Source organism: Gymnoscopelus braueri (assembly GCF_963280865.1).
Source record: "Gymnoscopelus braueri genome assembly, chromosome: 17".
Lineage (NCBI taxonomy): Eukaryota > Metazoa > Chordata > Actinopteri > Myctophiformes > Myctophidae > Gymnoscopelus > Gymnoscopelus braueri.
In genome coordinates this window covers 20,993,195-21,021,001 of record NC_137617.1, presented here as the reverse complement: position 1 = coordinate 21,021,001, position 27,807 = coordinate 20,993,195, and the positions used below count along the sequence as shown (strand labels likewise).

General features: G+C 42.8%; 1 protein-coding gene across 1 annotated transcript in view; it reads left to right on the top strand.

Moving 5' to 3' along the window:
* snx29 (sorting nexin 29) overlaps window positions 1–27,807 on the top strand; it is a 159,892-nt gene that overhangs the window by 69,248 nt on the left and 62,837 nt on the right. Inside the window, 1 exon segment of the mRNA XM_080456032.1 lies at window positions 18,529–18,635. Within this exon segment, the coding sequence (XP_080312158.1) occupies window positions 18,529–18,635 (107 nt within the window).

Sequence of the window (27,807 nt, the reverse complement as noted above, 5' to 3'; positions counted from 1 at the left end):
TTGGATATAAGCATCTGCTAAATGACTGTAATATGAAGCATCAACTGACGGTGAGAAAACGCGAATGTTACTTCCGCCAAATTAGTTAAATTTTTGCCAGAAACAGACTGAGTATGAGTGACTGACTATCATAAACGATACAGAGCCACCTCCCTGACAATATCGCCGAGACAGTTTGTTTATTTTTGAACCACAATTCTTATATGAGACGATTCTAAGATGTTATGTTATTCTCCATAGAGAAATTACTTTACGACCCAGGGGATGAGTGACGTCAGGACTTCTGTACTGGCACCAACCAAACCAAAATAAGAATTCCTTTCTCTGCATGTCATTTGCACTGTTAACACACTGATAAAAACAGACACGAGCGACAACCCCACTTTTTTGTGTGCCATAATTTTGACAGTGTTAAAATCTCACATCGCAAAAGCTCTCACCTCATCTCTCACCTCACCAGCTGTTTAAAACATATTTAAACATTTATTTGCAGACTGTGAAGAAACAAACTTGAGTCACATGCACCAGTAGTTTGTACTACAGTCAGTGACAATTGATCCCACCTTTTCTAATGCCAGCAGTACCATTGTGTTGTGAATCTGTGGTGTGGTGCTGTGTTGTTTGTGTTGTTTACACTACTATTCGCTTTTAGATTTGTTGTTTCAGTCTGCATTGTGACTGGAGGCCAAATGTTTTCAGTGCAGACTTAAACTGACCCTGGTGAATCCATCTTCAGCCTCCAGGCTGATGGAGCAAACGGAATGAGGACTTCCTGTGTGTGTGTGTGTGTGTGTGTGTGTGTGTGTGTGTGTGTGTGTGTGTGTGTGTGTGCGTGTGCGTGTGTGTGTGGCGCCACTGACTGCATCCCTGTCGTGTTGCAGGGCTGTAAATAGACTGTACATCACTGCTGATGGATGGTGGTAGTTTACAGTGATTTGGGCCTATTTCGGACACTTCTAAGAGCAAATGGGAAAAAGAAAATAAGCTTGGCAGATCAGTAGTCTGCTCGGCTAACAGTAGTCTTGAGAAAGAAAGTATAGCGCACAAATAGCTCCCTAGATGGGTTTTAGAAGGCCATTGTTTCAGAGATGCTAGTACAGGTGATGAGTTGCCTTTTGACCAATCGTGTGTTTATTTTTATTTTTAACATTTCACACTTTGTCGAGGAGAACAGGCAGTTAGGAGCCATAAAGGAGTAGTCCACCCAAACAATTACTTATTTTCTCCTACCGGAGTCTCCGCTGGTCATCAAATTATTGGCTTGAATGCGACGAAAACAAAAAAATCGGCCCGGACGGCTGGCGCAACGGTCCGGGCACCTGGGCTAATCTTCATGGGGTGTATAATTAATAGAAAATACGATTTTTTTTTTGGTGAACTACTCCTTTAAAGCTGCAATCCATAAGATTGATATTCTTTCTGGCATTCAAACCCGGGTCTCCTGCATGGGTCATGCAGGATTCTACCAGTGAGCTAAGAGGAGGTGAGATATGTCATAAATAATGTGCAGATATTGCGCTTTGATCTTCATGCTACACAGCTTGCCAACCACTAGTGTTCCTAACTCATCATAAGGTCTGAACTTCTCAATAGAAGAGTACCTTCAACCACTACAGATGTACTAGTTAAATTGTATTAACATTCACTACCATACAGATTTGTTAACCCATTAGCTCATTGAGTGCCAGAATTGCCAGAATTATTTCAGAATGATGTTGTCCCAGTGCCAGAGTTTTTTTCAAAGTAAAAAAAAAGTGCTTAGGAAGCGAGATACAGCCTTTTTCAGTCCTAAGTTAAACAAGGAGTGGATGGAGCTGCAAATCTTCAGATGATGATATATTGGGTTCTGAACATGTTTTTATTTTTTTACTATTTTTTCAAAAACACGTCAAACACGTCATTGGCACGTTGCGCCATAGCGGTAAAAACACGTGAAACACGTTAATGGCACTCAATGAGTTAATACTGAGGTGGATTCTATAAATGCCTTTTAAATCACTATTTCTCAAACCTTTACATGCCCAAGGACCCCCAGAAGAGAAGATTTGTGTTAAACAATTCATCATTTTTCTAAAATTTTGAATTACACTATGTTTCCAAGTTATTCAGCACAGCCTCCAAGTGGGCATAAGTCAGCATATAGACGGGAAGAAGTAACCCTATATAGACAAGAAAGCGAGTCGTCCTATGTGTGTATGTGTGTGTGAGCATGCACGCATGTACTGTACACATAGTTAAACCCACAGTAGTATAAGACCGGGAACGCATCTGTGTCATTTTAAGATTTCTTTGGCTATTCAAAAATAGCAGATATACGCGCTATGAGCTTGTAGATCTGCTATTTTTTTTTTGTACAAATCTTTGAATAGATTTTTTTTTTTTTTTTTAATGTTTTGTTCCAGGGACTCCCAGAAGCAAAGATTTGTGTTACAAATGTTCACTAAAAAGTATATATTCAAAGATTTCCACATGTGTTCAAGATTTTTCATAAAATAGCAGATCTGCAAGCTCATAGAGCTCATATGAGCTTGTATATCTATTTTTTGAACAGACAAAGAAATCTAAAAATGACACAGATGCGTTCCCGGGCGTTAATGGGTTAAATGCTTATGTGAGTGCTATATGTGAGCCTGTGCTAACAGTTTGTGCTAAGTCTTAGACACATCCCCTTCTCTGGTGCGGAGCCAAACTGCATGATGAGTCACTGGTAAACATACAAACAATAAAAATGGCTTACGATTCTTATCGGAAAGTTCATTTTGACAAATACGTTTTTTGATCCCCACTGGGAAATTCAGTCAAGCTGTGCTGATGTTGGCTCACACTAAACGATAGAATCGCACCATACAGTACATTAGATCAAATGCCTGTATGATGCTGAGAACATATACGCGGATGTCCCCCTGTTGATGTGCTACCGTGAGTGCTTCAGATTGCTGTAGATTTTCATGCAGTATCAATAATGTGATATACAAGTGTTGCTCCAAACTCCAACCCTGAGCACCAGAGGTAGGCCTACTGCTGGTTTGCATTCTAGCTGTCTAAACAGGGACTAAGTTATCATCCTATTAACATATGTACATCTATTGTAAAATCCATTATGGTGCTTGTTTCCAAGGTGAATGTCTGCATCTTCAGCAGAGTTTACAGAGCCCAAGAACACTCCCTTCATCCTTTCCTATCTGTGAACATTATAATCCACAACTCCTCCTGTTTTTGTTTGTGTGTGTGTGTGTGTGTGTACATGCATATTCAAGCTTCAAGTAAATCCACACAGCATACTGTGATTGCATTAATGTTAAAACATATTTGTTTTATAGTATAAAGAGTTCAAACTGTAACTCAAATTGTAGTCTTTTGTACTTTTGAAGTATTGAGAAGTATGAATGTACAGGTTATTTGGTTTATGATCGTCTGCCGGACCCTTCTCCATGAAACCACTTTCAACCTGGCGTCCCTCAAAAAATAAAGTAGTGAAAATAGCAGATCTACAAGTTCGTAGATTTGGCTATTTTCACTGTACGGTGAAGTGTAAAATAGGGCTTAATTGGTACATGATGTGTTTTGTACTTACTAATGCTTCTCACTGTCTACTGAGCTCTGATTGTCGACTGAGAAAGTAAATGTACAACACAGTTGGCTCTGCCAACTCTAAATTTGGTTGACACTAAGTGAGGAGTTTGTCAATTTATTTCATGTTTTGGATGTTTTGGTTGGAATTTGCTCTGTAAAGCTTGGTTTATGGTCCCATGGCTCCACGCATGCATGGTGAGTGGGGACATGCATGCGTAGGCTATTCAGTTATGGTTATGCCGAGACTCTGGAGGTTTGTGTCGTAGGCTTGCTAACATACTGGCTCGGAACAAATCCCAAACCATTTTCACCGCGCTTGGGTGGCGTAGTGGTAAAGTACCGTTTACCTTTACACTCTGTGTGTTGGAGGGTGAGGGATCCACCGTGGTGCATCTGGCTTTGTTGAGGGTCTCTACACTAACACAATTGTTCGTGTAGACGCCCAGTTCGGGGGAGGGAAGCCGGGCGGGAAGGGTGATATAGTCACTGCATGTAAATCCTACGGGATGGGGCGGCACCTGTCAGCGGGGAGTGTTGGGCGGGAGGAGTAGGATGAAGGCTCTGCGTCCTCCCGGTAGGGGCTCCTCACTGGTATTTGAGTCAGTAGAAAACAACTAGCCTGGAAAACAGACAAATCTGTCAGTGCAACAAACAAAAAAATTGCCCTACGCAGTAGGGGTGGGACGATATGGATAGGTCACGATACGATAACTGTGCCGATATTTGGCCCATGAACGATAATATCACGATACACGATATCTGAGATACTCGATATATTGCAAGAAATTTTATCAACGATATATCACACTATCTGTAACTGAAAAATAAAAAGAATACCCATAAAAGGCAAAGATCTGGAATTATGCATTTATTCCGAAGTCTATTTTTGTGCATAATGAACTGGCCTCCTTTTTACCTTCGGAGGCCAGTTGCCTGTGCAGGCCAACTGTGCCTCCTCCTAACAGTAAAACACTGACTGCAACCTGTCCACAAGAAAGGATGCAAAATAACCCCTCTAAAATATCTTGTGGCAATTAAAATTATATGTTTAAAGTATAAATGCTTTCTTGAGTAGAAACTGGTTTTATATAAACCTGTATCACCAATTAGTTTTTTGTAAACTTTGGCCCATTTCAGTTCCATTTCAGCAATTTTATTGATAAGAATACAATAAAATTAAATAAAATTAAATCCTGAGCTCATATTAGGATGTATGAATACAAAATTATTATTATTATTAGTAGTAGTAGTAGTAGTAGTAGTCCGCCCACTTTACCCTCGTTTATCTCAATAGTGCCACCACAGCCAGGACAGGCAGCATGAAGTACTGCACTCTGTGGCAACCGGGGGAATCCATAGAGCGGTGGTTCTCAAACGTTTTCATGTCAAGGACCCCTAAATTAATGTGTATTTGGCCGTGGACCCCCATTTGAAAATAGACGATGCATTTAAGGCCCTGGGGGTACCCGGACTCCACTTTGAGCATCCCTGCATTAGACCACGGACAACCATAACTCTGAGTTTGTATAAATTTGTACACTCTCAGAGTTACAGCCACATAAGGGTCCATTTGGTTCCTAACTATCCATAATTTATCTGCGGACCCCCTGGAACCCCCTCAAGGACCCCTGGGGGTCCCCGGACCCCACTTCGAGAACCACCACCATAGAACACATGCATGGTGTAATATTTGCTTTGGTTTCAAAATAATGCTATAACTAATGCAGTGTAACTATTGTTCATGTATGTGTTTATGTTGCCTGTCCTACTTTAATATAAAATATAAGAAGTGCCTGAAGGACAGAACACGAGTGCTGGCATCATTCTCTTTCTAACAGAGGAAAGGTCATCCTCTTGGGATCATAAAGGCGCTCAGCAAAGTCCATGGCAATCCAGGCAGTAGTTTGTGTGATCTATTTTTTGGGACCAAAGTATTAGACAGACTTACTGAAATGCCAATACACTCTATATACCTGTATACACTGCAGCTGTATATCCTGCAAACCTATGGGAGTTCATCATACCTCACATCATACCTTACCTACACAGCAAAACAAATGGGCAAAAACCTCAGTCATGTAATGTATATTGATAAAAAAATAAATAACTGAACAACTAAACATAAATGAATACAGAATTACTCAATAAATGAACCACTTAAACCCTATATTCTTTGTAGTCCCCTGGGGTCTATACTAGCAACCCCCCCTTATTATCCCTCTACAACAAATGTCTTTACCTAAATAAGGCGATCTACAAGACACGTTGCGAGCTTGTAGATTTGCTATTTGCACCAGATGTTTGCCTATTTTTGCCAAATGTTCGTGAGGAAAAAGGCTCAGCAGCGACTGTACTGGCTCCGCCGCCTGAAGAAGCTCGGAGTAGGACATTGCATCCTCAGGCTGTATTACAACAGTTCTGTTGAAGGCATCCTAACAGGCTGTGTCACGGCCTGGTACGGGAACTGCACTGCCCGAGAAAAGATCAGCCTACAGCGAGTAGTGCGATCGGCAGAGCGAATAATGGGAGACGAGCTCCCAGCGCTCCAGGAACTGTACAAAAAGCGGTGCGTGGTCAAAGCCAAGCGCATCATCAAGGACAAGCACCACCCAAGTCACAGACTGTTCAAACCCCTACAACGACCGCGACCGGGCAAGGGGCTCTACCGCAGTATCAAGAGTTCCACCACCAGGTCCTGGTGCAGTTTTAATCCGGCTGCTGTCAGAATGCTGAATGAGGCATAAGCCTTGTTCAGCAGCCTGACAACAGGCGGTGCAGACTTTTCTGGCTCTTCCTGAACACACCTGTGGATTATACCAGGGACAATGACTTGGATTTAGCTCCCCCTCGGACACACCTGTGGACTACACCAGGTACAAATGACTTTTTGTTGCACTCCCTCATGGAGCTATGAGGAGCTATTGCGGATTATACTAGGGTCAGTCCACCCTAGGTGGACACGCACTGACCTTTTGCACCTTAATCCCATGTATAACGCATGTCTTTTTTATTGTGCTCTCTTTTTTCTCTAAGCACCTTAACGTCCATATGTATATCATGCACAGTATAAGTATGTATAAGTATACATACATTGCTGCTATGCTCAGGCACCTTAGTTTTGTATTATCTCAGGTACTTTGTAAATATGTAGATAACTTGTCTGGCCTTCTGTTGCTCTCTTGTTTTGATCTCCTTCCCACTTGCCCCCCACCCCTCTTCTTCTCCCCCCCCCCCCTCTTCTTTCTATGGAAATTAACGTTGCGATGGGAACGATGTACAAAAACGAATTTCACCCACTTTTTTACCTTGTAAACCTGTGATGTGACAATAAAACTGATTCTGATTCTGATGTTCGCCTATTTTGACATGCTCAGAATCAAGGATATGTAAAGAGGGAGAGGTCAGACGTTCTACTCCATAGCATGCACCATAGACGGCAAACTGGAGCGAGTGGTTAAAAGAAGGAAAAGAAAACGGCAACAGTGTGCACCTAACCCTAAAAATAATTGTCAAAAGGCACGCATGCACAGACACTAATGCAGCTAGAGCTTTATGGCATAATATGCATGAGAGTGGGAGAGAGCTTTGTAAACTTATTAGCAACACTTAGATAATGTTCTGGTCAATATCAGTAATAAGCAGTATATTGTACACTACCACCCACCAATCACACCAGTTGGACTCGGAACCGTCCGAACAAAATTTGGACAGTGAAGACATATGGGTAAAGACATATGAGAAGTTCTTATTAACGTCGGATGGGAAGTATGTAGCCCCCTTAAGACTTAACTTACTGTAGGACTTAAGTAATATGGCTTCTGATCTACAATACGTGTGTAAGCATGCATGTTTTATTGATGGTAGATGGTTCCATGTGACAGGAGTAGGCTTAGATGTGCATTATGTGAAATTGCATGCCCAACGTCTCTCCCCCCTCTCCCGGTTTCTAACCATCACTCTTTCTCCATCTTTTACCGCGACTCAAATCTCTCATCCTATCTATGCAGTTTCACTTCACTTTCACTTTCCCTCACTATTAATGCAGATTTTTTTCTCTTCTCTCTCAGTCATTTCCATTCACATCCACTTGACAGTGTACAGCTCTGTGAACTTCGCGTTCTTTGCGGCTTCCTTCATTTCAGATTTCTTTCCCTCTATTCTTTCTATCGATTATCTCACTCGCTCTCGCCTTCATCCTCAACAACACTTTTCTCTCTGTCTCTTTCAGATGCACTAACTAATAGACACGCCTGTGTTATCTGGAGCAGGGCTGGGCTGATTAGAAAACGAAAGCAGATTGTTGTTGATTAGCCATCGTTAATTAACTCAGTGCGCCTGCTCCCCAGCCTGCCCTACAACAATGTATGGCCTGACTACGTGATCCACTTACCTTTTACCTTTACACTCTGTGTGTTGGAGGGTGAGGGAGAGAGAGGGGGGGGGTGGGGGGGGTGTGGGGGTGTTGTTTGTGAGTCTGCATTAGAGTGTGTGCACATGGGTGAGATATGTGCATGTGTGCGTGATACATTTAATGTGTGTGGACTCTGGGGGGAGCGGGGGGGCTTAAGCAAGGTTACATATTTGTACATGTGGCAAGGTGTGAACAAGTGTCTGCTTATGTCTCCACCTATGATTTTTGTCCTTGTAGTTTTATAATGAAAACGGATCAACCTTGAATACCAATTTCTGATTGAGCTCCATTCTCATCTTTATACATATGTGCATGTGTGTGTGTGCGCGCGTGTACGTGTGTGTGTGCGTGTGTGTGAGTGTGCACACACGTAAGCGAAAAAAAGCTGTGTTTTTTCATTGATATGCATTGAAGGTTAAGGTTGTCCTTCACAACGTGACTGCTGACAGGGGGGCATAGCACAGAGCTGTACACTGTCAAGTGGATATGAATGGATATGACTGGTTGAACTGAGAAATTGAGAGAAAAAATAAGTAACATGCAGGAGAAAGAAGAGAAGAAATGATTAAATGGCGGGGCGGAAGGTGGGATTGGAAACTTTTGGATGAGAGAATGCAAGATTTCATTCCTCTGAACACAATTATAATACCACTGGAATGAGGCCACTGTAAAATGGACCATTACAATAATAATGCTTGATCGCAATAATAAATAATTAAGGATGTTGATACAGTTTTAAAAACACAAACAATGGTTTAATGGGAGCAAAAAAAAGAAGAAGAAATAAACCAAGTTCCCAAGTAAGAAACCAGGGAGTCGTTTTGAAGCGACAAAACAAGATGAAAGGAAGAAAGTTACAGGAACTGTGCAAAAGCACAAAGAAGGGAGGGGGTGCAAAGAATGTAGCACCCCGGGGGGGTCAGAGGGATGGATGGAGAGATTTCATAAGAAGATAAGATATGGAAGGAGCAGAAACTGCCGGAGCCCCAATTTCACCGCTGAGTGGCTGCAGTCGCGCTCCACTCGATTGAACATTAAGCCTGTTGTTTGGGGGAGGGGGGGGGGGGAGGTGCTGAGGATGCTGCCAGTCCATGTATTATTTAGAAGCCCTTCGCTCTGGCAACATGGACACACATTAATACACATAAGTGTGAGCCCACTTTGTTCAGTCCTGCATGGCAACTGTTAATGGATGGAATTATGTGCTTTCTACAAGATAACTACAGGTGTTTAATCAAAATGCCCAATTTTATTTCATTTCCCTTTTATGCTCCCGTCTCTTTTTTCTTGCTTGCTCCCTCTCCTTTCTTGTCCTCTCTCTCTCTCTCTCTCTCTCTCTCTCTCTCTCTCTCTCTCTCTCTCTCTCTCTCTCTCTCTCTCTCTCTCTCTCTCTCTCTCTCTCTCTCTCTCCTGTCATATGTTTCTCTTGCAGTCTCTTTTCATCATTCCATCTTTCCTTTGTTCTAAATGCTTAAATTTTGCCTCTGTAGTTTTGAGAACAGAATGTGCCCTCTCTGAGGGGGTGTACAATTATCTGTGCACGAAATTAACCACTTAAGCCCTGTTAAATTGTGAAAATAGCCGATCTATAATAATAATAATAACAAATAAAAAAGGAAGTGGAAAAACATTTCCATATTTACTCACAACCCATAAAAATAGGTCTGACCTTGCTGCCCTTCAGTGTGGTCGAGTGCATAGAGTTTGACCCCTGTCATGGTGTTTCCTGTCTCAGTGGATTACAATTCCCTTGAGGTTTAGTCAGTCACGGAAATGTTTGTGGTACATTGATCAATCAAGTCTGTCACATTCACTGATAACGTTATGCCTGAAGAAGGTCTATGACCAAAAGCTTGGAATAAAAAAATCAGTTTTTTGCACAGCGTTGAGTATGCGGAGGCTGCCTTTTTTGGTTCATTTGCTTCCCTTTGGCTCCAGCACCTCACCCGAGTTTACTGGCAGACGAGCTGTGTTTTTTTTCACCATTGTGCTTCCCCCCAAAATGCATTTGTAAAGATTGTATAGTTATCATTCTTGTGTGGACAGCCCTTAACTGTTCGTTTGGTGTGTCATTTACGATAGTATGTTATGAGGAGGAGGACACATGGTGGGGGTGTGTTGCGGGGGATTTAGTTCCCTGTGTGGAGCTTGTTGACTCACATTAGTCATGCTGGGAAGGGTTGGCGGACAGCAGCATTCAGCTCACTGTGCACAGGCAAACATTTGACTCCTTCTCTCACAGGAGTTTCCCACCGACTAGCCTCGTTAGCTCACACACAGATACACACACACGGAAAGTGATCATTGCTGCATAAGCGATTGCACATGGTACCTCATACTGTATGAACAGTATGAGGTACACACACACACACACACACACACACACACACACACACACACAGAACGTGCTACTACATAAATACACAGAAACAAACGCACACACTGTCTCAGTGCAGATTGTCCAGGGAGATGGATAGGGTCTGTCCTGTCTACTGGGAACTCTGGGGAGACGGACATCTGGGGAAGGGAGCTGATGCACACACACACACACACACACACACACACACACACACACACACACACACACACACACACACACACACACACACACACACACACACACACACACACACACACAGCTGTGTCAGCTGCTGGGGATCGTTGCTCAGTTATTTCTCTTTATTACAGAACAGCTGTTTGTCTAATTTCTGAAACATCTGTAGGCATTTCCACTTCCCCTTCTGTGTGTGTGTCTGTCTGTCTGTCTGTCTGTCACCATCTCTGTCTCTCTCTCTCTCTTACTGTCTATTTAGTTTGTCCTCTCTCCTCTCCTCTTCTCTATGCTTCCTCTTCTCTATCACCCTCCGTCCCCCTCATCTCTCTCTCTGTCTTCCTATGTCTCGCATATCATCTGTGTGTTTCATTAAAAGTTGATCAGTGTGACAGGTTACAGAAATCTGTAGGAAGGGAAAAACTCTGAGCTGAGACAAATTGCTACCGCAAGAGCAACCACCAGCAACACAGGTATAATTGCTTCAGAGATGATGAGCTGTGTGTGTGTGTGTGTGTGTGTGTGTGTGTGTGTGTGTGTGTGTGTGTGTGTGTGTGTGTGTGTGTGTGTGTGTGTGTGTGTGTGTGTGTGTGTGTGTGTGTGTGTGTGTGTGTGTGTGTGTGTGTGTGTGTGTGTGTGTGTGTGTGTGTGTGTGTGTGTGTGTGTGACTGCGCGAGCAGTAAGCGTGTTTTAACCTAGCGGGGGATGATAGTTACAGAAAATGAAAAAAAGGGGGGTCCTAGTTTAGACCCCTGTGGGACTCCAGTCAGCAAAGTGAGGGTGTAAGTGGTTAATGTGAGCGTATGTCTCAAGCGTTTTCATGACAGATATGCTTCTCTGTTGGCTTGTGTTTGTGTCCATATCTTCATGCATTGTGTGTGTGCATGCATATCTGTATTATGTGCGCGAGGCTATGCCTGTCTGTACAGTAGGTGTGTCTTCACTGTGTGTGTTTGTCAAGCTTGAATTCAAGTTTTATGGGCGTATTTCAGTTGTCATGCCTCATGAATGTGTGTGTACAGTATGTATGTATTTATTTATGTATAGCAGTAATAATAGTAATAGGCTACTTACTGTGGTATACAGCACAGTGCTATTGGAGATTCAGAGGCTGGGTGATTTAATAAGCCAGACAGCTAAGCTGAGAGCTAGGATGGTTTGTAAAATACTGGTGTAGGTATTGAGGAATTGTGCTACTTCTCTTTTTTTACTGCCTGTCTGGCTGCTGAATTGCTGCAACATTTATGTCCCACTACACTGAAGAATAGTTAAAATTGAGTTTTGTTCTGTTCTTCAGCTCTCAGAATTCGAACTCGAGCGACCGACTAGCTGGTTGGAAGCCATTAGAGTCCTCATTCAAGAACTTTATTGTACAGGAGCGATGTATGATGGAGAGAACATGTAGAACAACTACAGACTTTACTGTACAACTGCAAGATCCTAATGCTGTGTCACGTAGAGTTCAGCTGACACATGATTGTTGAGCATTGATTCCACAAGTTAGATTAATTTCAAGGTACAAGGCTGTGTGTGTGTGTGTGTGTGTGTGTGTGTGTGTGTGTGTGTGTGTGTGTGTGTGTGTGTGTGTGTGTGTGTGTGTGTGTGTGTGTGTGTGTGTGTGTGTGTGTGTGTGTGTGTGTGTGTGTGTGTGTGTGTGTGTGTGTGTGTGTGTGTGCCATTGAATTATTTATTGACATAGTCAAGAATAAACATGTGTTTGTTTCTCTCCTGATTGGATAAAGGTGTCCAACCTGAAAATGTAATTTCTGTTTGCTAAAGAGCTGTAGTGATGAGGAGACCTCTGTTACTGAACTAACTCTTAGTAACAATGATTACTACAGTATAGGAACATAGACCCATTCAACAATTATTTTAACAAATAAATATCGCTTACAGCCCCTTTAAGACTAGACTTCAATTGAAGTTGAGTTGTTGTTGTTTTTTGTCGACTTTTCTCTGAATCATAGATAAGGCTTTACACTGTCTAGACATTCGAGCTCTCCCCAGACTCGCCACTAAATCTAATCACTCTCCAAACAAACCATTTATATTCACACACACTCACCGTGGCCAAAGAGTATTTACCATTGGTTTATTTTAGTTTCCACAGGTGTATTTCTTTGTAGTTTGCTCTGTTCCCCTCTCTCTGTGTATGCACTCTCCTTCTCTGCTTGTTCCTGTGCAGTTTGTATTTTTCCACCCTTTGTTTTGTTTTCTGTCTTCTGCGGATATACGGATACTCTCTGCTTGTAGGCTCACTGTTTGCACTTACCTCTGTGTAATTTGTTCTCCGTCCTCGCTGCCACCTTGTCATCAGGTATCAAGCCGTGTGCAAACAGTAACACATTTCCTCGGGATTCCATCGTGTCAGTATTTACACCAGTAGATGGGTGTAGTTTTGAGGTGCAATTCACGAGAATGCAACTCTTTACCTTGAACGTGTCATCTTTAACAGACATCATGAAATAGCCTTCTGTAAAAGTATTTTGTTCTCCAACACCACAATATCACAAAGAAAGATAATTTATAAATAAACAAACATACAAAATGCTGCCATTTTCATTACCTGAAAAAGAAAAGAAAAATACTAATAATAATATATCAAATGACTGAAAAATGTTACAATGACTTCATGTTGTATTTATTTTAAAGGAATTAATGAGATGTTCCAGCATGTACCGGTTGAACTTGGCTATTTGAGGTATTGGCAAGAGCAAGAGTGCATATTCAGGGCCCAGGGTGACTATTTGGCTGAGGATGATAAGTGACTCACGAGCCGGGGCTAATTCCTTGGAGGCTTTCTGTTGAGGCTGGGCAACATGTTAGAGATAGACTTGGCATAACATGTCATGCCATCCAAACAAAAGTCCCAGCCGCTTATAAAAGTCAGTACTTTGCTTGTTCACACACTGGCGCTTTAGTTTCCAAATGTAGATTTGTGACAGCTCTGGAATAGCCCAGCCAGCCACCCATACTATCCTTTGTGATATATACGCAGTGTTAGTCTAGTCTAGACCCAGAGTATTTTCAATTTCCATGCAGTTGCAGAGCCAAACTGGCCTTTTTCAGCCTGCCGAAACACAACCGTTACCATATATTATATTTTGTGAGATTCTAAGCTCCGTCTCTGTCTGACACTGCATGCGGCCTATTGATGCTTGGCATGGGTAAACACATGATTCATTCATTTTGGATAATTGCTCTGTGGGAAAGCGCTTTGGCACATGGAACGGTTGTTGGATGGCTCATTGGTCAGCGTGATCTTACAGTATGACATTAAGTCATTCTAAAACTGTCCGTTGTCTTTTTTATCTGGCCCTCCATGTCTCTGTCATCCGTAGAGGATGTGTGTTCCCCTCTGAAGCCAAACGGTCAATAAACATTTAGAACTAATGAAAAAAGCTTTAAATATTCATTTTTATAAAATGTTATCAAATGGGCTCATCATGGCAGCAAAATTATGGTAATTTGAAACCCAGTATTCATATTCTGGGAGAACATTTGCCAAAAATTAGCCGATCTACAAGTTCACAATACGTTGTGAGCTTGTAGATCGACTATTTTTGGCGAAGAGATGTACATGGGGAAAAAGCGTTCCAAGTACAGTTGCAACCAAAGTCCGTTTTACTAAGAATAGAGGGTTTAAGTGGTTAAGAGTGCAAGCCATCTTCTCAGCAGCCATCTTGAAGGATTTCATGAGAGAGTGGTGTGTTTAGACCAGGGCGTTGCTTTGACATACAGTACAGTATGTGGTATTTCGGACAGAGGTTTTTTAAAACCTCTGTCACTTACAGCCAGTGCCAGCGTTTTTAACATTTTTTTTACCTTTTTCAAGTAGTAACAAAATATTTTCTGTGATCACCGTCTTCACGGAGATCCCCTCATTACACACACAGAGGTCTCGTAGAATAAAAAAAAAAGAAGAAAATAAAAACATTCGGTAAACCGTTCCATAGTTGCAGCCAGTTGAAAATAGTCAAAAATACATAGTAAAAAAAATAAAATGTTATTTTAAGTCAGTGGTCTCCAAAAAATATAGATAAATCCGCAAATCCCCATCTATGGAGTACCCTGACGTCATCAATATGACGTCTTAGTACTGACATCATAGACTGGCCACTGTATTTGCACTGCAAAGTATACATTTTACAATCTGAGTGTAAACATTTTGAAATGAACCCTCAGGAATTTCTTTGCATGTACTATGCTCTCTTGTTCTCTTTTTGGGCTCATAAATACATACTCTGTATCCATCTAGTCATGTTTTCCTCACCCCGCCCCCCCACCCCTGCTCCCTTCCCTCCCAGCATTCGTCTGATGTGTTAGCCTCGCGTGGGAGTGTTGAAATACTAAAGGCATTCATTTGCTTTTCCCAAGGTGAAAAGAGAAACGATCGGTCTCTCTCTCTCTGTCTCTCTCGCTCTGTCTCTCTCTCAACCTCTCTCTCTCTCTGTCTTTCTCCCTCTCTCTCGCCCCCCTGAATTCCTTCCACTAAAGTTGTGTTGTTGTGTGACAGAAATCTGGTGTAAGGCAGGCATAAACTGCTCTGTCCCACTCATGGACAGCGAGAACCAATGGCATAAAGTCCTTACCAGATAATTATGAAGCGGTCTACGACACTTGGGATGACATAATCCGAAACACAGAAGCACCTGGGCTGCCAGACATTGATGACATTGGTTGAAGTTAGTTTGACAAGACAAAATGTAGTTTTCAGAACCATGAACAGCAACTCCACTTGGGATTTCATTGTACGCAGTTGCACACAGGTCTGCAGGCAAGGAGACCTGCTTTGAATTACTTTCTTGTTCCATATTGTTCCAAACTCCCTTTCCCCTGAATTTAGAATTGTATAACATAAGAAATCATATTTTAATTGTAAAAAGTACAATTCAATTCAAATGAGCTTTATTGGCATGAGAAAACATACGTTTACATTGCCGAAACAAAACATAATAAAAACAATTTAGGAAAAAAATGGGGAAAGTATGTACAGCATTTTGTTAAACGTAGCTAGGTCACATTGCGACGTTATATACTGTCAGCCTGATCTCCAGAGATTACCGTAACATTGCACGGAACGAGTGCACTTCATTCCGTGGATAGCCGCCTCGGAACTCCCGAATTGCGTGCATATGTACGGCGAGTCCCACGGTGGGCGTAACCAGTCGCAACCCGGAAAAACCCGGAAGCAGAGCAGTCCCCACAAAAGAAATTACGATTCTGTGCCTATCGTAACTCAAAACGGCGCTGAGTAGGCACAGGCGAACGTCCCACCGTTCAGGACGGCAACTCGGTCGCCTTAGCTCCCTCGGTGGTCCTTCACGGGGTGACAGTTCGCCTGTGACTGCGCGCCTCCGAAATGGTTTTGTCACAAAGGGAGCGCCGTACATATGCACGCAGGAGTTCCGAGGCGGCTATCCAAGGAATGAAGTGCACTCGTTCCGTGCAATGTTACGGTAATCTCTGGAGATCGGGTTGATACTGTAGTACATGTTATATAGGGTATGAAGCTTTTTTTTTTTAAACCGCAATCTTTTGCAGTCACTTTTGGGATAAATAGCAGCATTTTTCCCAAAACTATTTAATTAGTATACAAAAAAGCCAAAGATTTAAAATCTGTTTAAAGGTAGCGGCTCCGTTTATATGTGCAGTAGGTCTATGTCAGAGGTCCACTCGGTACAGATAACACAATGGTTAGTAGTCCTTAGGGTGATTGTAGTCCATTGGCTAACCTTCTTTTATCGCAACAGTTCACAAATCTTGCTGCTGTGTTCGCACATTGTTGTATTTTACCCAGCAGTTTTCAAACTCACTTTGGGTGTATGTATTCTGTGAGAGGTATGTGTCTCTGATGTCTTGGTATAGTGGGCAGGTGGTTAGAAAGTGTAGCTCTGTTTCCACCACATTTTGTGTGCAGTGGGTGCATAGTCTGTCTTCCCTTGGGAGCGGGGTCTGTCTGTCTATTGCAAGGCTGTGTTCACTGAGTCTGTACCTAGTCAAGGCTTTCCTTAGTTTTGGGTCATTCACCGTGCTCAGGTGTTCTGCCAATTTATATTCTCTATTTATGGCTAAATAGCATTCCATTTTGCTTTGGTTTTGGGTTGTCTCTTTCCAGTATGTCGGGTAGCGTTCTTTTTGTTTTCTTATAATCTGGTTAAGTTCAATGGGTTTTCCGTCTGGTACAGTAGCTGTGCGTGTGTCTGAGTCCCTGAACCAGCTGACTAAGGGGGCATCCCTGTAGGTCTTCTCTATGGTTGAGGGCTATGTTATGGAGCGTGTCTGGGTTGCTTTCTTTTAGGTGGTTATTGTTAAAGAATGTAAATGCTCTCTTCTTAATTTTGATAGTAGTTAGCAAAAAAGTACAACTACTGGTTTTCACACCACAACAATTAAATGCAGTGCTAATTCATTCACACATATCACTACGCTGATGTGCCACACGCCACACTCTTTCTTTGTTCATATGGATTCACATGTGTTCATGCTTATTTTCTTGTGTATGATGGAGTCACGCGCATTTCCGTGTTTTTTTGTTTTCTAACATGATGACAGCTTTATATACATTTGGTGCCATATCCTCGATTATTTCCATGAGCATGCAGCAGCAAAACAGGGTTCCTCCTAAGCAGTTAGCCGGCTGTCCTGCTAATGTGTATATTATACGGAGCGTTGTCTTCAGACTCCCAGCTGCTGGGCATTGTGGTGTTGTCTGGGTGTTTTAATAGCAACGACAGGCGATGGCAGGTGCCAGCGTTCATCGCCGGAAGACAACACAACGCGTGTAATTGCCAGAACGCCACCTCTGCTCGTACACCGCCCACCTCTGCTCATAAATGGGTGTGAAACATGTGGCTCGCGCCTCATGTCAAAATATCATTGTTGGTGTCAACATTGCTGTTGCTTTCTTTCTCTCTGTCTTTGTTTGTTTCCCTCAGTATCCCTCGCTCCCTTTCTCATATCTCTCTTCCGGTCTCTCTTGTTATCCCTCCCTTTTACCCCCTCCGTCTGTCTGTCACATTTGTATTTTTGTGTGTATTGTAATACACTACACTACTAGCTTGAGTATCGAGGATGGTGGTAGGTAGGAACACTCAGCAGTCAACTTGATTTTGTCTAGGTGAATATTCACAGGGCAGCCAAAATAACAATACCAAGAAAATAACTTGGAAAATGTGGTGATATGGAACAACAGCTTCATACAGCTACACACTGACATCCCAACACAACTTAGAATAAACCAAACAAAAGGAACATCAGCTGCACCCATGTCTACACGCTGATGTCCAACTCCATTTATAATAAATCAAGCAAAAGGCACGTGTTTGTGGCAGCGTGGCCTCACCTCACCACTTATCTAGGGTGTTCATTTCTCACCCAGACTGCTTCATTGTGTACCATAACACAGGAGGATTCTGTACACGGTAACCTTGATACAAGGACATAATTTACCATTCTTGTATTCATTTACAAGCAGTTTTGCACATCTACTGTGAATAACTCGCTAAATGCTAAGTAATCCTAAAACATCACTTTATGGCATGAGTAAACCAAACAAAAGTAAATATTCTAGGAAAAAGAGCCCCCTTCACTAAGTTTGGTCCTATGATGTCAGCCAGGACACCACAATAGCATAAAAATAAGGAAGTGCCGCCTTAGTTCTGCATGTCAACAAAGGAACAAACAAATGTAAATAATGAACAAAGGAACAAACTTTTATAATATTGAAACCGGCCACATAATAAAGGTACCGTAGCACAATGAACACATGTAGAAAAATGCAACGTATAAGATGATCCTGTAATGGACAAGTGGTGAATAACAGCGTGCTTTCACCCACTTTGTCACAGTTTTATACTGTGATATCCTTTTGTGTTCACTGTTGTGTGTCTGTTTGTGTGCATGGATGCTTGTATTTGTGTTGGTGAAGGTCTGGTGAGGTTTTGAGGTAAGATGTTTAAGTCTGCTGGTCTTTCTTTTCTCTCCTCTCCAGCTCTTCCCATGTTGCAGTCCAGTGAAGAACAGGCCCCTGTCTCTCAGAGCAAGTCCTTGGGTGACATCGAAGAGCTCGCTGCCAGCTATGAACGCAAACTAATAGAGGTCAGTGTTGTACCTCGATCTATCCCTGTGTTACGGTAGCTAATGTAACTAATGTTAATAAGATTAACCTGTAGATGGGTAGACTTATACAATGAACCGCCATCATGCCAGTATCCTTTTTTCTTTCTGCATGCAGTAGCTTCCAATATAGAAGAAATCCTTGATGCATGTATCCTTCATCTTGAATATAAAAAAGTATATTTTAACGCAGACTGCTTGGGTCTTTAGATTTTCCCTTCCAAGGCCTGAACAGAAATCAATCAAACATGCAGTAAAAGGAGAGACGTCTACAGAGGCTCCATCCATCTGCTATGTCCTTATATCATTATTGCACAGTAAAACTCCTAAAGTCATGCTGGTACTGTCCAGATATTACTCTTCTGCTTGAACTTAATTCACGATGAAGGCTGTTATTGTCTAACCGTTATATATCTAATGGTTGACTCGAGAAACACATTGATTGAAAAAAAGAAAAAAGGGAATACAAAGCGAGGAGTCAAAGGAAGAAGCAAGCAGTCAAAAGAAGAGGTTTTTAAAAGTCGATCCAGGTGAGTGGACTGGAAATCCTTTGGGCCAGCCAAGAGCTGTGAGGAGAGAGCCACAAAGGCAAGATGAGAAATCCTCACCAAGCCACCATGACTTTGAGGAAGCGCAAGCGTGCTTTCTGAAGTAGCGTTTGATCCATCACTTAACATTCATCTGGCTTCATACACGTACTACAAACCCTCACTGGAATATGAGTGTTATAGGTATTTTTTAGGTCAGGAATACGCTTGAATCCTTTTTGTACAATGGAAAAGAAAGTAACTATTCTTGCGCTGAGCTAGCTATGGGCTAAAGATCACACTAGAAGGAAAGCATGGCAAATGGTACTTAAAGGTGCTTGAAACCAAAGGCTTATTTAGTACTGTACAGTTTATTTTCCAGTTCAGGTTAAAAACTACAGCAGATTAAAAACATGGCTGGCTATAAGCAACGCAGGCTCAACTAATTAAATGAATAAGTGTGTTCGATTTTGGTGTGCCCAGAGCCATGGGTAAGTCAACAGGTCTAACACACCCATTATGAATTGCATTAGCTGCTGCAACTGTGTTGCTTACATCATGGTGTACCGTAAGGTTAGTCTTATGCAGGCTGCCATGTTTTTACACTGTTGTAGTTTGTAACGTGAACTGGAAAACAGACTGCAAAAAATCGCGGATGGTTTCATCCGCATTTAGCACAAATTGCCAGGTGCTGGAAAAATTGTGAAAACCTCTAGAACCTCCAATTTATGTTCCTGGTCCCTAAGTTGTCTTCACTGGACAGGGGGAATATACGTAGTTGAAAAACGGCTGTATTAACAACAGCATTGCAGGTGGTGATGGAAGCTGTTGCAAGCTTGCTGTTTGGATGGTGTGACAACTCCGTAACCCAGCCAGATTGTTACATCACTGGCAAAGAAAGAGGGAGAGAGCGAGAGATGGAGGAACAATGTGTCTGTGTATTCTAACAGGGCCGGGGAGGCATCCTCTTGAATTATTCAATCCCCCGTTTTTCTATTTCTTTAATAAGAAATAATTTCGCCTGTGTTTATTCATTTATTTATTTATTTTCGCGGGGAAAACCGTCTCTTCAATTATTCATGTATTGTACATGTGTGTGTAATGCATTTTTCATGCCGTTTACTTATTTATCCATTCATTTGCTTAGCTGTCGGTCTCAATAGGGCCTTCCTGAGTGAGCAAGCTGGTCCCAAGCACTATTTGTCACCATCGACCTTGTGCGCTTCTCAAGTCCCCAGTCCAACCAAGCAGTTTTCAAAACAGACCTTGAGCGCAGGCACACTTTTGCCCTCCCTCTATGTATCAAGTCGTCTTGCCATTTTGTGGTCTTTTTGAGAAGCGTCACAATCTAGGGAAAGACATTGATAGCTGTGCTACGTGCTAGCCCGGGTTCCGTGTCGGCCACTAAATGTTACCAACTCCCGAGACACAAAGTGCAAAACAATGCAGTGCGGTGGATTGTTGGATCGTCCTCATTAGCATCCTCCCACTGGCCTTTCCACACAGTTAACGACACAGTTACAGCAGCAGATGCTGGACTGTTCACTCATAGTTTGTGGACATAGTCACATTAGTATGGGATGAGTGCGAAGACTGTAGGAGCGCAGGGGCAGAGAGGTTTGATATTGATCACATGGAAATGTCACATCAAATCCCAGGCTGATGCACACAGAAGCCTGGTGGTTTCAGTATCATAGGCATATTGGACACCAAAACGTTCACGTGTAATTACGCCGTAAAGTCCAACTTTAATGATGCTTCCCTATTGCATTTAGTGTCCTCCCTCCCTCTTCTCCTCTACCAATATCTTATCCCTCTGTACATTCTTGGACCCTTCTCACTCTCACTGTCCCTTCCTCTCCCAAACTGTCCCCTTTCCACTTCTCACTTTCCACCCCCTCTTTGTCGCCTGTGTGTGTATGTGAGGGGGGGGGGGGTCACATGGGTTCGCACCCCATCAATATGCATAATTTTTTAGGCCTCAGTGCGTTTGAGGAGAAGCAAGTGGGAAGGTGTTGTCTGTTTTGTACGATTATGTGGATGTGTTTTAGTGTGCATTTGTCATTGTGAGTGCACCGGTATGTGTGCATTATGTATTCATGTTATGTATGTGTGTTTGTGCGTGTGGGAGCACATTGAATGTCATGGCTGTTAGTTATCAGTGACTGTGAGGCAGTGGGTGAAATAAGTACAGTCTAGTGGGTTTGTGTGTGTGTGTGTGTGTGTGTGTGTGTGTGTGTGTGTGTGTGTGTGTGTGTGTGTGTGTGTGTGTGTGTGTGTGTGTGTGTGTGTGTGTGTGTGTGTGTGTGTGTGTGTGTGTGTGTGTGTGTGTGTGTGCGTGTGTTCGTTTGCGTGTGTGTCTATATATATTTTATATAATATAAAAGACAGAATAAAGATGACTTAAACATCCAACCTGGCCCTTTGCACCTGGGCTGGTCATCAGTAGGTAGAACGTAGAAGTAGAGGCGTAGTTATGGTTTGCATTCTGTCACTTATAAAAACGGCATATAAAGTGTCAGCTTGCTTACCTGGAATCACCCTGGCCTCTCTTTGACCTCACAATTTTGTTTCACAATTGAGGACACCTAACTCAGAAGCTAATTTGATTTGATATGGATCTCTGTTGACTGGATAAACAGTGAACTGGTCTGTGTGCTGCTTTCTAGGAACACCCAGATTCAAGCAAAACTGGGCATCATAAGAGTGTCACCATGTTCTACCGCCGTCTCCAGACTGTAGCTCAAAGTAGCTCGCCGTCTCTAGCTCATAGGCAGGATCCTCCCAACCCAGATTTTTGGCAGACGTTGCAGTCAAACCCAATTAAGCAAACACACCCAAACAAGGATTCCCCCCCGACACGCACCCACGCACGCACACGCGCACAAACACAAGACAGACGCTGTTCGCTGCATCAAAATCTTATTTTACCCCAGCGCTGGATTTTCACATAGTGTTGAACTGTTAGAAGGAGCAAACGCGGCTGCTGTAAGTGAACTGTGCAGGGTGGTGGAGATGTGGGTCGCTGCATCCTGGGGGGCTGGGGTTGTGCGGGTGGGGCGACAGAGCCTCCCTTTGATCCATGAGGCTCATTAATTATCCATGAAACAACAACAACAAACGAGAATAGCAATTACATAAGAACCACTGGCAATTAGAATTTGGGACCCCTGCTCGGAGAGGAGGCGCGGTAGCAACCTGCCTGGACAGGAAAGAAAAAACCCCAGAAAAAAACAAAGGCGGGAAAAACAAAACAAAAATGCCAGCGCAATGTCTGATGTTAATGTGATTAATGTTGCCCTAGAAATGCCAAAATAAAGAATGAAAGGAAAACACTTGCGCTGTTGTTGATGTGCATTTCAGTTTATTGTTGATGTTCAGCATAGTCTATTGAGAGGAGACTTTAAAATACCAAACATTTACAGAGACAATTCCCTTTTTAGTCTGTTTTGTTTTTCACGGTGTCCTACAATTCCCATGATAGATTTTGTGGGCAAGCACTGGCCTGACATGCCCAAATGGTCTGTGGGTGCAATTACATCAGTGTGATTCATATCTTCACAATCTGCTATTTTCAAAATGTTTGACAATGTGCTTTTAGTTGCAACCACTTTCATTGATGTCAAATTCAAGCTGGGAACTAGTATGTAGTTTGTTTATATTGCACACAAAGACTCCATGCTCTCGTTCTACTAGATCTGTAGATTTACACTTAGTAACTTGACTTGGTGTGTGGATACATGTAATGACAGTATAAAGTACTGTACATGCATAATATACATCAGATAACGTATATCATGCATGTACCCATTGGGCACCGGCCTGCTCGGTAACGATGCAAGTCGGGAATGCATGCCCCACCCAGCTTGAGTGGCTGGTCTGACTGGAACTACAGGAAACATGGGCTGTAGTCCATTGTAGTCAAGAAAGAACTGAGATTCACATCTGTGATACCACAGGGGTTTGAAGTCACGTTCAAAATAAAATAATAAAAATTAAAAAAAAAACACAAAGAAAAATAAATCTTGTCTATCCCATTTTGGGCGGGAACCCCTATTTGTAACTATACCTTTCAGGACGGGAACCCCTTTTGGGGTTCCTGTTGCTATGTACTGTATATAGCAACAAACATTTGTTGTAATTTTTGAATACATATTTGAAGTTTTTAAAAATCCCAGATTGTTGACATGTACAGTACAGTAAGAGGTACTTAGAGCACAGGGAGGAGACACTTGAACACAGAATCACAAGCCACTGTCCCGGCCTTCTGATGCAAGTTGTTATAAAATACCCTCCCCCTGCATGCACGCACGCACGCACGCACGCACGCACGCACGCACGCACGCACGCACGCACGCACGCACGCACGCACACATAAGCTAAAGCCTGAGTTATATATAGTTGCGTGTGGGTGTAGTGCACCAAAAATATCCGATCTACAAGCTCAAAGTGCGTCACAGCAAGTCGGGGAGATAAGAGAGATCCTTGGGTCTTAACTGTATTTCTGGTAATTACCCCATATATGCCCTAGTATCACAGGAACATTGTCTGATTACTGTGACCCTCGTGACTGTCTGCTTGCTATTAGTGGCTTTAATGTTGGTGAATCAGGAACTGAAGCTCATTATACAGCTGCCGTTCATGTAGGTCGCCCTGGATAACGACCTCTGCTTCAAAGCCTAACATGTTCAAATTATGGATCTTGCCTATGTCCTAGTACACAGTCCAAGCTTGGCTAATTCCTCACGGAATGAATGAAAACTAAGGGCAAGAGGGGTGGGATCTCCACACAAGCCCAAAACAAACCCACCAAAGGCCGGGTGCGTGCAGCCGTGCATGTTGATAAAGGATCATTTTCTATTCAATTCTCCAGGGAAGCGTGGAAGAAAAAAGAAATTCAAACAGTCTCTCGACTCGTTTATATTCACATACACAGAAGAAGGCGACACAGGAGACGCCGTACGAAATGACCACCTTGTTTGAGCGGTGGCCCAATCTCTGTCACTCCAAATGCTTTTGGCAGCTTGTAAACAGGGAGGACGTGTGCTAGAGACGGCCACGGTTCTTCTGAAGCATTCACCCTGTTCATTCACATGAAAACAGCCTGAAATTTTAAGCTGACAGGTTTTACATCGGAGTGTAGAGAACATCGAAAGAATGCTCCTCTCATCCAAATCCTTTGCAGAGCTCTGTGTTGTTTGATGAAAAGCCTTGTACGATGGGACCTAGTGTATATATATAGCTGTGACTACACACACTTTCTTCTACTCCCTTTCTCCCCCTCAGAGGGGGGCTCTGTCCATCTGTTCCCTTTCATTCCTTTGCCCTCCTACTCCTCTTCTCCCCACTCTCTTTCACTCATTCCTGAGTGGACAGCACAGCTTGTGATACAGTATCTAAACCCATCCTCTTGTTGAGGATGGGTTTTCGTCCCTCCTCTCCTCCCTCGTTTGCTCTCTTCCTCAGTCTCTTCCTGTGAGTCAGTAGGCCTTTCTCATTTCTCAGTGCACACATCATCGATTCCTTGCCCTCCGCTCAGGTCTTAGTCCCGAGAAGGAGTTGCCGAGGAAGAAAGGAAAAGGGACACGAGGAGAGTGGAGCCAAGGCAACAGCCCTTTAACAAAATGAGGCGTCCATGTTCTGAGCTGTCATGTCAAAGCGACTTTACTTAAATATGATGTGGGGCACAGCTGCATCATCTGTTGTTTTGTCGTAGCCTACCTCTGTATTTAATTATCTCTGTCAGAGCAGAGGAGCATAACAGTGTTCATGACACGCCTGAAGTAAAAAAAATAAAACTATGTTGGGCAAACTTGCATTTTGCTTTCTGGTTGCCCAAGCAGGCAAGTGGGTTTTGCAGTTATTGTTGTCTCCGCCGGAGGCGGAGAGTATGTTTTCGCTTCGTCCCGTTGTGTGTTCACCTCCCTCCTAGCCAAGCTAACATTGGTCAAGCTCCACGTGACACGTGACAATATGTTGACACCAATGCTTTTGATTGGCTAGAGGGACGCATGACGAAATAAAATCCTATAAATAGGTGTGTCACTTCAAAAAGCCATTTATGTTCTTTGAAGTGAGGTAAGACAGGATCAATCAGTCTTGATTGGAACAGTACCTTCCAGTACAAATCACCCGTCCGTGCGTGTGTGTGTCCCTCTGAGAACACCTAACATTGGTCAGTTTCACGTGACATCACAATATGTAATATAAATATATAAATAGCTTAGACAGGAGAGGCTGAGATCACACAATGCAACTAACTCCCAACTTTTTGTTTAACTAAAAGATATATCTTTTACCCTACTGTATCTCATTAGATACAGTAGATACATGTTCTATTTTAAGTAAGAATTAGAACATTCCTAGAGAACTATGGTTAAAGATAGGGTAAGTGATTTCATTTGATTAAAATAGCACGGATCTGCTGGCGGAGACTTGTGCTCCGAGGAGCACATTTTCTATTTTTTTCTGTTTTGAGTGTTTTTAGAGACTGGGATCAATCTCCTTTTGTTCGCTATTCGTATTAGCTATATCTGTTCATAAACACTCAAACGTCTCGACCACTCTCTCTGCTTGGAGCACTCTCTCTCTCCCTCGCATTGTCTCCAACACATAAACATGCACCAGCTGTCCAATCCCTTCCTGGCATACAGCGGCAGCGAGAAAAAAAGTGATTAAAATTTGTTTCAATCAGACTATCCTGAGTCTGACCCGCCATGAGCAACAGCAAACTGAGCAGTCTCCCCTCAAATATTAGATAATAAATAGAAGATATTGGCATATCTGCACGCCTGCCACTGAGAGACAGACAGACAGACAGACAGACAGAGACCGCCCACACAACTTTTTTAACTAAAGTAACATCGTCAAAAACCTGGAAGACGGCTCACTCTAAAGACATCTTGTTTGAGCATAACAACCTCAGTGTCTTCAGACAGCCTGCGTATGACATATGTCAACACTTGTCTTACGTGTATGAGACAGCTTTTACTCTTTCTCCCCGTCTGTCCTCATGTTATCCTCTCTGTCTCTGTCTTTCCATCCGTCTCCCACTCTGGCTTTTTCTGTCTGTCTCTCTGTTGTTCTAGATCTCTGTATTCTTCAGATGTTTGTTCAGGCCAGCTCAGCTTAGCTCAGCTCAGATGATATACTGTGTAGCCTGGCTAGCCACAGCAGGGAGCTGAGGAGAGGACAGGCACAGTGTGGAGAGAAGATGAGAGGTTGGTTGTGAACAGAAGAGGACGTGGTGACATTGTTGAGATTATATGTACATACTGTGTGTGTGTGTGTGTGTGTGTGTGTGTGTGTGTGTGTGTGTGTGTGTGTGTGTGTGTGTGTGTGTGTGTGTGTGTGTGTGTGTGTGTGTGTGTGTGTGTGTGTGTGTGTGTGTGTGTGTGTGTGTGTGTGTGTGTGTGTGTGTGTGTGTGTACTGACTTGAGTGACAGAAAGGGAGAGTAACAGAGGGTGAGAGACAGAGAGAAATAGTGAAATGTGTCTGCATCACGTATCTGACAGGAAGCCTCCACGACTCAAGCATTTCTAAAGGTTGTGTCCCCTATCCCTGCATGCACACACGCACACACACTGTAGCTACAGGAATTCTTTCAGTCTCCTTAGCTTGAAAATGTGAAAAACCCCATTTGTACCTATTGATAAACCACACTTTGCCTGTATTCGTGGCATACAGGATACAGTATTTGACTCAAAATGCTACCAATATCACTGACTGAGGGAGGAAGAACTGTGTATCACAATTTAATTTATTATTGAATTATTTCTATGTTCATTTCTTTTGCATTTTTGCATTTTTTAGTAATTTTTTTGTCATTCTAGTTCTTCTGTGACTTCGTGGTCACTGTGGTTTTGCACATTGAACCTCAATAAATTGCTGTGTGCGAGATGTTCCTGCAGCTACCACCTGCAATTAGCCCCATGTACCGTTGCTGTGGGCCTCCAGGCTAGCTTTTGCTAGAAAGAGAAAAAATAAACCAAAATAAATGTAGTGCACATAGACACAACACAGTTGAAAACTTTTAGCAGTTTTATTAGGTGCTGCAGGGGGAAAAAGTTAAGCCCAACGTCAATTGTATGGTAGATTTCATATGCAGGGCAGCTCGAAAATATTCACAAAAACAGAATACTGAGCCAAATGTATTTTTACCAGATAGTAGCGTAGGACAAAAAGTGGACTGACACACGAACACATGTAGACGTGCATACAGACGCTCATAACTTACACATACTGTAGACACGCACAAGCAGACATATATAGGCATTGGCAAACACATTTAGACACATACAGGGGTTACACATCCATTCCATACAAAATGTGCACTCACAGAATAGAGAGTGAACCATGGCCGGAGAACGGCAAACTGATTAGCTCCCTCTCAGTGAGAATTAATTGGGTTCCGTCACGCTTAAAATTAATTCCATCTTCTACTTTTTTTCTCCCAACAACCTATTTAAGAGTTACGGTGCCTCAGTAAATGGAGGTGATGAATGCCTGCCATGCCAGGAACAGTCATGATGTCTCGGGGCATCAGAGGGCTTGTAGGGCAGAACCATGTAAATGTAAACCCTGTTCCCTCATGGAAGGGGTGGGGGTGTACAGGTGATTTCAGATG